This window comes from Filicampus tigris, chromosome 10 (genome assembly GCF_054856515.1).
Source record: "Filicampus tigris isolate MCC_2025a chromosome 10, RoL_Ftig_1.0, whole genome shotgun sequence".
Lineage (NCBI taxonomy): Eukaryota > Metazoa > Chordata > Actinopteri > Syngnathiformes > Syngnathidae > Filicampus > Filicampus tigris.
This window is the reverse complement of record NC_141226.1, coordinates 24732139-24745013: the sequence shown is the minus strand read 5'-3', so window position 1 is coordinate 24745013 and position 12875 is coordinate 24732139. Positions and strand designations below refer to the sequence as shown.

General features: G+C 44.8%; 1 protein-coding gene across 5 annotated transcripts; it reads left to right on the top strand.

The window, feature by feature from the left end:
• Positions 1–2: 2 nt before the first annotated feature.
• Positions 3–12257, top strand: vipr2 (vasoactive intestinal peptide receptor 2). 5 transcript variants are annotated; one of them, XM_086042158.1, is made up of 13 exons: positions 3–244; positions 1451–1556; positions 2951–3064; positions 3325–3416; positions 4061–4158; positions 5972–6044; positions 6188–6338; positions 7225–7285; positions 7388–7457; positions 7694–7785; positions 8745–8874; positions 9041–9082; positions 9957–12257. In XM_086042158.1, exons 1-13 carry the CDS (start codon positions 194–196, stop codon positions 10128–10130), a joined length of 1254 nt encoding a protein of 417 aa, XP_085898284.1. In that variant the 5' UTR covers positions 3–193; the 3' UTR covers positions 10131–12257. The 5 variants fall into 5 exon arrangements, with proteins under 5 accessions (XP_085898284.1, XP_085898282.1, XP_085898285.1 ...); XM_086042156.1 differs by having other exon boundaries at positions 5912–6044; XM_086042159.1 differs by lacking the exon at positions 1451–1556 and having other exon boundaries at positions 5912–6044.
• Positions 12258–12875: the final 618 nt, after the last annotated feature.

Genomic DNA, 12875 nt, shown 5'->3' with positions numbered 1-12875 from the left:
GCTCGACGGTCTTGCGCGTCGTGTGCAAGTCCACGCCGCTGCGTCGGAAAGGCGTGCATCTGTCGCATCCGACTGGACTTTCTGCATTTTTTTTTAATCGGGTACATATTTAAAACAGGACAACTACGATCCAGAACGTGACTTTTCCAAATGAGAAAAGCCTTTTTTTGTTCGTTGCAAGTCAAGCGCAAAGATGAAAAGTTTCATATTCTGGCTGGCGTTTTGTTGCGCGTCTGTGCTGATGGTGAGTTCACTGCTCATTTGGAGTTTTATTCAATCATTTTTACTGTCCTCGTTTTGATTGATTCGTGAACGTGAGTCGTTTTGATTATTTTTAAAGATCACTGGCATCAGAATTTCTTCATGCAACATTTGAGGCAAACTTGTAGTGGCCACAAAGACATCAACTTCACTATAAAAGCAAAGTATTAAAACCAAGAATGCGGCGGACATGGCCAGCCCGTGAATAGCGAATAAGTGACGTCCATTATAAATGCACTCACCTTTTTCTTTAATTTGCTTAAAACATTTATATAGCCTACAGGGGTGTGCGTATGCAGTTATTAGACAAAAGCCGAAAGCAAAGCTGTTTGCTTGTTTTAAATGCACAACATAACATTCAGAATGTTACAGCACTCGCCAGGCAAGTCTCTCAAACAAATCGGCTGTTATCTAAAAAAAAAAACGGCAAAGTTCCTGGAGGCCGCTTTACAATTTGAGCTTGTTGACGGCTGCCACAGAAAGATCCTGATGACAGCATCATGTGCGCGTGTACGCGCGTGCGTGTGTGCGCGCGTGCTCCGTGCCGTCAGAATTCCCAGCGTGCGCCACACAAAACCCTTTTTGCCACAATATAGGAAATTCCTCTCCTGTTCAAATAGATTCTGGTGTCAGCTTGACATTTCGGTTTGGCGGCGGCCCGGATTCCGAGTGGACAGCGCATTCGCATCGCAGTTTGGGGGTTCTGGGTTTGAATCCTGGTTCCTGTATGGAAGTTTGCAGTTAGCCCGTCATGCCTGCAGGAGAAAACCCACACAAGCATTGGGGCAGTGGGTGGCACTTTCTCCAGGTATGCCGGTTTCAAGCCAGGGTAGGGTTTCAACTCAGGCAAAGGGTATCTCAAACAAAGATGTGAACAGGTTCCATGTTGGAGTTTTAAAATGACGCTGGGGTCTTACATTGGTCTTAGAGTTTCAAATTAGGTTTCCAATTAGTAATCCTAGTAATAATTCAAATAGTTCTCATTATAAAATGTAAAGCATGTTTTCATGTTCAACAATTGAACATTGAAAAAGGGTTCACTTGTCAAACCCAAAAGTTGGGGAAATTCAGACTTGTTCCTTTTTTTTTTTTACACGAGGGGGAAATACTTTGTTTGTTTTATTTTCAACTGAATGAAGCGGACAATCATTTCAAGCAGGATTTTTCTTGTGCTGCGCATGCACGGCAGGCGACCGCTCGCCACCCAACCTGCAACTTCCTGCTGGAGGTGGAAAAAGAGCACGCCGAGTGCCTCAAGCGACTGGACGACCAAGAGAGGCGAGCGCCACACCAAGGTAACGACGACAAACACTACTTCAAAGCTCAGGCCGTGCCTGCAGGCTGGAATCCCTCATTTGAAACCCCAACACTTGTTAGAAACCCTAGCCCTGCAGGCTTGAAGCCCTAATTTGAAACCCCAACCTGCATGCATGCCGCAAGCTCATTTTGAAAGCTCAACACTCGTTTGAAACCCCGATTTGAAACCCGACTCCAGGCTTGAATCCTGAATTTGAATTCCTAGCCCAGGCTTGAAGCCCTAATTTGAAACTCAAACCTGTGTAGAACCTCATTTGGAAGCCTGACACTCTTTTGAAAGATAATGTGAAACCCTAACCCCGGTTTGAAACCTTCATTCTCACCCCATATTCAAAACCCAACACATTTGCCTTCAAATGTCCTGAAATCACAAAATCCCGGAAAAGTCCCAGTAATCAAGCATTTGTACTCAGTTACTTGCCTTATGGATTGAAAAATGTTGTTCCTCTTTTGGCCACCCTACAAAGAAAAATGCAGTGCTCGCTCTCATCATTATCTTTGGGAAGCAAAAACAAGGCAGCCGCTCGCTCACATGCACGCGGGTGAGGAGAATGTGCGAAGTCCCTCGCACAATTGAGACGCCGCGATGCAGGCTCAGGCTGGCAACGAGCAACCTCCGTCCAATCCGCTCGGAGCAAAAGTGTTTCCCCCCCAAATCATCACGGCTGCCGCTTGATTTTTGTTGGCCACGAAATGGAATCCGCCGTTGCTCTTAATCATTGTTGGTCTCTGAGCGGATTCCACCCCAGACGCCAAATCGGCTTCTGCAAACCAAAGCCGCTCCTTAATCATTTCCTAGTTATTCGCATTCATATGAGATGTTAGGCACAACTCCGTTTGAAGGCGAAATGAAAGAAAACTCGAGCTGCCAGGGCGTTGGCTTTGGGGGCGCTACTGAGGCATTTCTAGAAAATGGCACAACCAACCTTGAGATATTGACAGTCATATCAATACAAATATAAACAACTCTTTGCCAGCCCACTTGTCCATGGTTGTACATTGTTGTTTGGTTGGAAAACAGCGCGTCGCCACGGCAACAGCAATTGGCCAAGATTCAAAAGCTTCAAGTTTGGACTTCATGAAAGCGTTAACACGCTTCTGGGATGATTTTTGGGAGAGTTTTTCATGGATGCCTCTAGGTGTGGAGTGTCATCCCGCGTGTGAAATTTCAAAATTGGGGTTCAAGGGTCAAGGCCAAGGAGTAACGCAACTTGCTTCAAATCGCGCCGGGGTAGGAGTAGAGACTTTGTCGCAAAGAAATCACGTGAGTGTCGGCGATGCCGATTGCTTGATAACGCTGCTGCACGTCGATGGGTTGCCAATGGCGGACGCTGATTTGTTGTTGTTGTTGTTGTTTCTCGGGTGCAATCAGAAGCGGGCTGCAAAGGCGCTTGGGACAACATCACGTGCTGGGAACGCACCGGGATCGGCCAGACCGCCACCATACCCTGCCCCCGCTTCCTCAGGAGCGTCTTCGGCACCGAGGGTAAAGTCGCACCAGGGCCGCGCTTTGCTTTCCTTTTGACTTTTGCGGCCTCAGGAGTTGAGGAGTTCTTTTTTCGTTTCGTTTTTTTTATTCGTTCTAGTCTTTGTTTTTATGCCGGGTACTTGTCAAGGCATTGGCAAATGTTTTTTTCAATTTTGGTTTGAGTTATTTGGTTTGTTTTCCTGAACTGGAATAACCCTGAACTGGACCTGACCTTCCTCCTCCTCCTTGCTGATTTCAATCCTGATGACCTCCTGCAGGGAACATCAGCAGGAAGTGCACGGCGTCCGGGTGGTCCGAGGTGTTCCCCAACATAACCAGCGCCTGCGGTTCGAACGCGGGCCACGACAAGGTGCGGAAAAAAAAACAAAACACTCAATTGACACGAAAGCCACGCACTTTCGAGTGGCCTTTTATCGCGGGCAGCTCGGTGCAATCATTATGACACATTCACAAAGAGTTGCTCAAACAAAAACTGGTCGTTGCCATGTTTGTGTTGTTTTGCCAGCACTGCCTTCTGTGCTAATTGTGGCTCCCCGCCTCAGTTCTGAGTTCAGCTGAGTTGAGGTCATTTTGGGTCGCCCAATGTCTGCTTGTGAATTCCTGCTTGTGCTTGTTCACTTAACTGGACAACGTACTGCATTGTGCAACTCGGACACAGGAGCGAGACACACAAGATATCAGGATGCTAAGCTAACATATAGCAGACACTTGGCAGCCACGGAGCACGTGAAAATACTTTGAGCCGATACAAACATAGCAACCGGGGGCATGTAGCTAGCTTAGTTAGCTTAGCATTGCCCTGTTTTGAGCATTTTAGGAAAGCTGTTAGCATGATCGCTGTTAGCAGCATTATTATTAACTATTATGAGCAACACACTTTTAGTGTCATTTTTTAGCAAGTGGTTCATGTGGTGTGTGTTTGCGTGTGTGTGTGTGTGTGTGTGTGTGTGTGTGTGTGTGTGTGTGTGTGGGTGCGCGTGCATGTGCGTTTAGCTGGTGTTTTACATGCTGGTGCAGACATTGTACACATTGGGCCACAGCCTGTCCCTCATCTTCCTCACCACCGGGAGCGCTGTCCTCTGCCTCTTCAGGTGAAATGCAACCTTCTTAATAGCCTCCCACACAATAGGGGGCGCAAAAAAACATTAGACCAAAGTATTGGGACATCAGGACACATATGTAGAGTTAAGCCAAAACTGGTAGGACAAACACTGGGAGTGACTAAAAGGACTAAATGGACTTTGGACAAATGCATTGAGACAAGAAGGAAGTAAAATTGAAAGAAAATATGGACAAGAGTAAATTGGGACACCTACAGGAAGTCGAAATGTAAATGCAGACAAGCAGTGGCGCAACTACAAGAAGGGGAGAAAACGTGGACAAAAGTATTGGGGCACATACAGGAAGTCAAAATTAAAATGTGGGCAAAAGTCTTGGGGCACCCAAAGAAAGTAAAAAAAAAAGAAAAAAGATTAGGACAACTACAGGAAGTGAAAAGAGACAAATGTAATTGTAAAATGTAATTAGTCATAAGTATTAGGACCGCTATTAGAAGCAAATGTGCAGATAAGAAAACGGTTTTGGAGCACCTACAGGAAGTGAGGCAAATGTGGATACTAGCCAAAAGTATTGAGACACATGGAAACAACTCGTTGTCCAGAATGTCTTGATAAGATGAACAATTTGCACCCGTGATGATTCATTTCAATATTTTCAGCGCGCCCGCGTCTGACGTCTGGAACGAAAGCAAACGTTGACTGACGCATCACGAAGCGCATCACGGTGACAATTCGAACGTGTGACATCACTCGCTCGTTATTGTCGCGCGGGATTAGGGAAAAAGGAGAAAAACACGCGATTGCGTAGGAGGGCGTGAAACGCGGCTGTCGGAAATCTCAAAGTTGTCTCAAAGCTTGCCGCCTGGAGGACAACTTGGCTGGTGGACGAGAGATTAAGCGAGACGCTATTATGGGCCTGCCACTTCCTGTGTGTGCGCGCGTGTGTCTTTGGAGGGCGCGGGTGTGTGTCGCCGCCGCAGGTGCTCGGCAGATGAGCCCGATTAGAAGATGACAAGTTGTCCGAGGGACGTCTGATGGAAAAAGGGGCTGTTTGAGACTGTTGAGATAAGAGCGACCCCATAAAGCATTTCTTGACGTCCCCTTTGATTACGCTCTAGGTACGTTTGTATGCAGTACAATCTTGTGCAGTTACAATGTTCTTGTCAAAAACTATACCATACAAATGGGTTGTGGAGATTAGAAAAATGAGCCTTCCTTAGGCAGATTTTCTGCTTTAATGTGCGCAATGCAAACAAACCATGTAGAACCATTGACGGGCTAACAAATAGCATCGTGCTGCAGTGTTGTCACCCTTGAAGCACCGGAGATTTCAACAAAGCAACACGTCAACAGACAATCTAGCCATACTCGCGGGCATATATTCTTTATCTTCTGCAAAGAGCAACAAATATTACTGCGCCTTACTGAGAAGCAGTGAGCGGCTCCACACATCTGTATGTTTGCTTTATACTGCCCCAGGTGGCCAAGTTGCTGCGCAGAGGGAGCAGCACAAGGTCCATCGAACGGAAGCAAAAATGTGGCAAAGACTGTTAAATCCTTCACATTCACACGAGTTCGTGAGGGCATTACTGTATGTTTTAGAAAGTACAATATTGTAGAGTGCTACTTTTCTTAGTAACTTCATCTTTTTTTGTTTTTGCGGAGGGCGGGGGGGACGTAGAGGTCGGATCAGATCGTGGCATTTCCATTCCTTTCGCTGGCGCAAGACGATTTGTAAGGCGAGTGCTTTGTGTCGCCATGACGACGGCGATTTGTCGCCGCACAGGAAGCTGCACTGCACCAGGAACTCCATCCACCTGAACCTGTTCCTGTCGTTCATCCTAAGGGCGGCCGCCGTGCTGGTGAAGGACCACTTCCTGTTTGGCGGCGCGCCGCGCTGCTCCGCGCAGCCCTCGCTGGTGAGACGCTTCATTAGGTACACCCCGCCTTTCAGCGGGTACGCTCGGCCAATCCCTTCGTCGCGGTTCGTGCCAAGGAACGAGCGACGTCCGGCGATGAGATCTTTGATTAAGTCGTGCGTGCGTGCGTGCGTGCGTGTCAGGTGGCGTGTCGAGCCAGCCTGGTGTTGTTGCAGTACTTCATCATGGCCAACTTCTTCTGGCTGCTGGTGGAGGGCCTGTACCTCCACACGCTCCTGGTGGCCATGTTCTCGCAGAACACACACTTTGCCGTCTACATGCTCATCGGATGGGGTAAAAGGCATCACTACACCCAAACACGACAATAGGCTGGATCCATCTATTCATGTTACTGTACGCTCTGAAAACAGTTGGGGTCAAAAGGACACCATTTGGGGTCAAAAATGGACAGAGTCACTAATTGGGTCAATTTGAGCCGTGCATCTTCTTGCATTGTTTTGTACAAAACAGCCCAATTTTGGGGCACTGCACATTTTCGGGGTTGTTTTCCGCAATAACAAAGAAAGAAGGTTGGGTCAAATTGACCCAAGTAGTGGATCGGCCCATGTTTGACCCAAAATGCTGTGGTTTTTAACCCGACTGTTTTTAGAGCGTCTCTTACGTTACAGCGGTGCCTTGACATACGAGTAAGGCAACGATTCCCACAGGGAGCGCGATATGGGCTAAGTTTGACATCATATTTCCAAAATGAAAATGAATGGCAGTTTTGTTGTGATGTGTCCTCCATTTATTTGTAAAACACATATTTGATATAGACCACACCATTAAATGAATAACAGATTATGGAATTCATTAATCATGGATATTATGGCTAATATCATATCTGCGATCAGAATCAGAATGGCTTTTATGGTCCTTGCACCGTCGTCCAGGGGTACAGAACGGGAGTCCGTGCTTTCGCAGATGAAAAGAGCTCTACTCGTGCATATTTTCTTCGTCCTCTGCGAAGAACAACTCCCGTAATATTACTGCAGCTTACTGAGAAGCTGCGAGCGTCTTCTGCCATCAGCGCCCCTTGGTGGCCAAAGTGTGCACACAATATCCACTCCAGGCTTGCATTCTTCCCGTTGTGTCCACTGACGACCCGAGTGGACGTCCGAATGCGATTTGGCAAAGGAGAGGGCGCCCTAATGCCGGCTTTGCTCCCTGTTTGGTGCAGGAATCCCCACCGTCTTTGTGTTGGCATGGGTCCTGACCAGGATTTATCTGGAGGACACCGGGTGAGTGACGGCATGCCCAACCGCTCGCCCGCCCGCACGCTCGCCCGCGCGCTCGCCCGCACGCTCCGCTCATCCACCCGATGCGCCTTTTTTGATTGGCAGGTGCTGGGAGAGGAACGACAACCCCATCCCCAACTGGGTCATCAACGGACCCATCGGACTCGCCGTTGTGGTACGAAGGAAGCAAACATGGCCATCTTTTTGAAAAGGCTGGACTGGTCGCCGCGCAAGGGCAGGGTGCACACAGACAAACGGTTGATTGGTCAGTCAATGGTGGGGCACATATGGCCAAAGAGTGGGACAGGTTGTCAATCCCAACACAATCTCTCCCCTTCTCAAATAATCGGTCCCTTGACGATGATTTTTTCGGCGCTGTGAGTTTTTCGCTGAGGCATTTTTTTTCTCCAGGTCAACTTCTTGCTCTTCATCCGCATCGTTCGCATCCTGGTGCAGAAGGTGCAGTGTCCTGACGTGGGCGGCGGCGACCACTCGCAGTACGGGTGGGTCACACTTTTCGTGCGCTTCGCCTCGTTTTGTCGTCGCTGGCCTGCCGCGTCCGCAGCGTTTTGCCGTTTCACCGTGAGCGCAGCGAAACGGACGTGACGAAATGTCGTCGTTTTTTTACGTTAATCATTACGAAAACACTTGTTTGTCATGTTACACATCATAAATGGGCGGCTAGTGGAGTTACAGAGCTACATTGTAGAAATGTAGAAAACAAAAAAGAAGAAAAACAACATTTTGATGCCGCTGACTATTTTTGTCGCATTTTGTTAACATTAGCATATCGTCACTAACGGGAAGAGACCTCATTTCTTCAAATCCAGTCAATTTTCACATTTTTTAAATGATCCAGGCACTGGTGAAAAGAGAAAGATGCCACAGTCCCACCTTCAAGTTGTTAAAAAAACCCACTGAATCTTAAATGCCATTCTTCAACTTTGGATCGAAAGTAAAAAAATACAGTTACACGCATATCTGGTACATTTCTGAAATGTTGACCATAAAAAACAACACAGAGGGTTGAGGACAGGAACTTGTGGAACACCTACATTAACTTTTATATGGCATGTTCCTGTTTTTGTAGAATACTAAAAGACATTGTAGTTCTTTTCGGGTGTTATTGCCAACCCAATAAAGAGAAATGAATGAGAATGAGAAAACAATGTTGATTAAAGGAAAAACGATGATCATTATTATCGCTGCTGTTAGGCAGAAACCCCGAATGTGAAAATACTGTCTTTTTTTTTAATCCAATCACAAATGAGAAGTATAAAAAAATATGCTTAAAACAAAGACATTCAAGTCATTAAAAGAATATCAATTGTAAATGTCATTGTCCCGATTTTGGATTCAAAGCCAAAATTCCAAATAAACAAATATCTGTTACGTTTGTAAAATGTTGACGTAAAAACTACAGAGGGCTGGGGACGGAACCTTGTGGAACACTGTTTTTCAGGCGGTTGGCCAAGTCGACTCTCCTGCTCATTCCGTTGTTTGGTATCCACTACGTGGTCTTTGTGTCTCTGTCGGAATCCATGGCCCAAGACTACAAGATCTTTTTCGACCTGGCGCTCGGATCCTACCAGGTGCTCACACACTGACTGACGACAGAAATGTTTTACTGCTTTCATTTGGAATGGCAAACGTTCTGCTAGCGATGAACAGGATTGTACACGAGTCCCAGTCCTGCTGGTTTGTCGTCCTTTGAAATGGTAGATGACGACTTTTCTTCTTGCGTTTGATGCCTTTCAGGGCTTGGTGGTCGCCATCCTCTACTGTTTCCTCAACAGCGAGGTTTGTAATCCACTGAACCCTTCAAAATGACGGCAAGTCGTTTCAGGGCTTTTTCACACATTTGTCAAGGCCCAAAGAATGAGCATACAGCACCGAACCGCCCAACAATAATAGGAGAGTCTTTTCTTTCACCAGAGTCCACGTTTTGACTTTGATGTGAATATTTTTGCTTTTGGGACACCTCAAACTATAAAACAAGACTGCGAACAGGCTCATGATGGCAAAATATTCTATTATTTACAGACAAATGACAACAAAAGGCCATGGTACAAGGCTGCCATTTGCTGGCCTTTGTTCCAACAGTATTAGAGTTAATGAAATAGCAAAGTATAATTGGAAAAAAAATAAAGTAAAAAACATGCTTCTAAAAATACAAAAGCAACATTTTACTTTTATAAAACTAACTATAATTAAAGTGAAAATGTCCTTGGTTTTCGTCTTTGTCAATCAATATCATACATGAGCTGGAGTTGGGGTTCATTTTTGATGTAATCATTTCGGTATTGCCGTACATCCATAGCTCCAGAAGAAGGGAGTTCAAACAGCTGTTCGACACTTGTAAAGTAGTTTGCTTTATTACGCAATACTCTCATGAAAAAGCCCAAACTATTATAAGCCTGGTCTGTTCATCATTCCAGTTATGTAGAAGCTTGAATGTCACAGACAAGACCTCATCCGCGGCTACCCGTTGAAAAACGTACCTGCCAAAGTATTCATCAGTGGCTGTTAACGCTGGTTGATGGATTTAAATGTTTATGGCATTCCTCACTTGTTGACTTGTATTGCCATGGAAAGTTTCTACCTTTGAAAATTCCCGGAATTTGGCTCCATCAAAGTAACGCTGTTGTGTGCGCGCGCGTGCATGTGTGCGTAGGTGCAAGGTGAGCTGAAGCGCAAGTGGCGGAGCTTGTGCGTGGACTGCAGCCTGAAGCGAGCTCAAGGCTTCCGGATCAGGCTGGCCTCCGGGAAAGGTTCTGAACACACGGTCCGCTTCCAGCGCACCTCCAGGACTCAGTCCATCCTCCAGTCCGAGACCACCGTGCTGTGAGCGAGACTCGCTCACTCGGCAGGTGTACGATAGCATCAACTTGAAGAACTTTTGGCATCGGATTGTGCATTTTAACGAGAACATCTTTGGCTGTCTCACTCTAAAAGGTCGTAAAATGTACTCAATCTTTTACACTGAGCTGGTGCGGAGCGATGGTGAACCCCCTTTGCTCGCAGAGGAGACGTTCCAGATCCACCCGTGATGAAAATACACGACCATATAAAAATGTTTTACCCCTTCCGCACTTTTAACCCTATTAAAACACACTAACTCATTACTCATTTGAAAGCATTCCTTACCTGTTTGAAAAAGATGCTTGCTTCAAGCCGATTGTCACCCCGTTACCGTAAAACGGACGCCTGCAACAAAAGAGAATTAAACATTGAAAATTTAAACACCCAAATGTACTACCAAACTATGTATTTTCGTTCAACAAAAGTCTGCTAGAATAATGTTAACATATGATGCAAAATGCCTAAGAAGGGCTAAGACAAATTAGCATTAGCACAATTGTTCTGGGCTATGTCGTAGTTCACTTTTTGCGGTCTGACGATCACAGATTTTTAAAAAGAATGTCTAATTTTACTTTGCTGAGTTTTTACTATAGGGCGGGATTTTGTGATTTTTGTCTCCGCTCCGCACACACACACACGCCCCCACACACACACCCCCACGCACACACACCCATACACACTTTGATCGTTACTGAAGAGCAATGAGCAAGAACCAGGATGAAAGACTGAGTAAAAGACAAAGAACGTCCAAACTACTGTGGTATCATTTCACACTTAAAAAGAAATCAACATGGAATGTCATTTGCAATGCAAAACTGGCTTACATGTAAACATTGTGAGCTAATTGATGCTAGCCTAGCACAGCTAGTTGGAGGAGACACAGCTGCTGGTGCGTGACCAATCGCTTTATCCAACAAATGCTAACAAGCGCTGATTCACTCGACACACAAAGCAGCAAATGGGTTAGCCGGTTCACAGCACAGCCAGCCAAATCTCGCTCTCATTCGCTGGCCCCCACGTCACTCGCCAGGCCAGGCCCAGCCTTCATATATAATGCAGCAGGAGCGTACTTGAACATACCGCGGCGATAAACGAGGCACTACAGTATTAAAGACTGCTAGTATGTTCATTCTAACATAATGCAGTAGGTCATAGACGAGCTAATGTAACTTAGCATGGATGCTGCGGCAATGATAAACTTTCCAATACACACGGAGCAGCCAAACATACAGTACACACAACACTCAAGCATACACGTTTCAAGCCTAGCTTAAGATTTGAAATAAACGTTCCAGTTTCAAAGAACTGTTCCAAACTAGGAATGTCATTGCCAACCAGGGTTATGGTTTCAAGAAGTAGTGACCAGGAATGTAGCGTAAAATACATATTTTAAGCTGGGATGTAACGTATTTGTACATAAGTTGGTACTATATGAATATTTTCAGTATTTGCCTTTTGTGCTTGATTATAACAGATGTTTCTGCATTTCTTTTTTCACTCTTGCTGCAATATTATTTTGCCACCAAAGGATTGTAGTACGACACTGAAGACAATCGTGCTACCAATTGTTCATCTTCAATTTGGCGCCTATTTATTTCATCCCATCAGGCCTTCAAGAAAGGCATTAAAGTCATTAAAAACAATAAATGTGAAATGTCATTGTCCCGATTTTGGATGAAAAACAAACATTACAATTAAATAAATATGTGATACATTTGAAAAATGTTGACAAAAAAAAGTACACGGGCCTGAAGATTGAACCTTGTGGAACACCCACATTCACTTTTACATGACATGTCCTTCGCATAGCCCTGTTATTTATTGATTTTTTTAATTGGATGATTCAGTATGGTTGTTTTCCGGTTTTTGCAGATGTGTAAGAGACAATGAAGTTCATTACAAGTCTTATTGTCAACCCAACAAAAGGCAAAATGAGCAAAATGACCGGGGGAAAAAACATGGTGATGGCAAACAAGACATCAGCGTACATTTACGATTAAGTACAAACAAGTATTGAAAGCGTGTCAAAAATTGTTTTGTACGTTGTGAAAGTGTAACTAAGTGTTGACGTGGAATGAAAATCAGTCACATTATGATAAAAGTTGTGATGGTCCTTTTGTGTGTGTGTCTGTCACTCGCTGATTTCTTGAAAGGTGTTGTTAAAACACACTCATATTTATGAAAAGGCACTTTTTGTGTCGCCAGTCCTTTACTTGCTGTCAAGAAATGCTAACATAATATAAAATGCCATAGGCGGGCTCATGGAAATTAGCATAGATGTTCAGTAATTATAAAACTTTCAAAAAATGTTCAATTTTTCAAATGAGCAAAAACAAAAAACAAAAAACGAAAAAACACTGAATATAAACACAGAAATGTTCCACCAAACCCTAACACCGTGGATGGGCTTACAGATATGTAATTAAGATGTTATGTAATTTTAAACATTCAAAAACATGGTTAAACTAAAGAATCTTAAACTAAGAAATGACACAGAAGAAATTAGTCTGTCACAACAGACTGCACCAGAATTTGGTTTGCATTTAAAAGGATTGGTTGTCAAACAGGAGTAAAAAAAAAAAAAAAAAACCACCTATGACAGGGGGTTGATAAGCAAGCATTTTATGAATTATTCAGCATCAACTCCAGTGAGATTTGATTCTGGTGATGAGTTCGTGTTGAACAAAAAATTGGCAAAAAACGACCGAAAAGGAGTCGCCACGGCAACGGA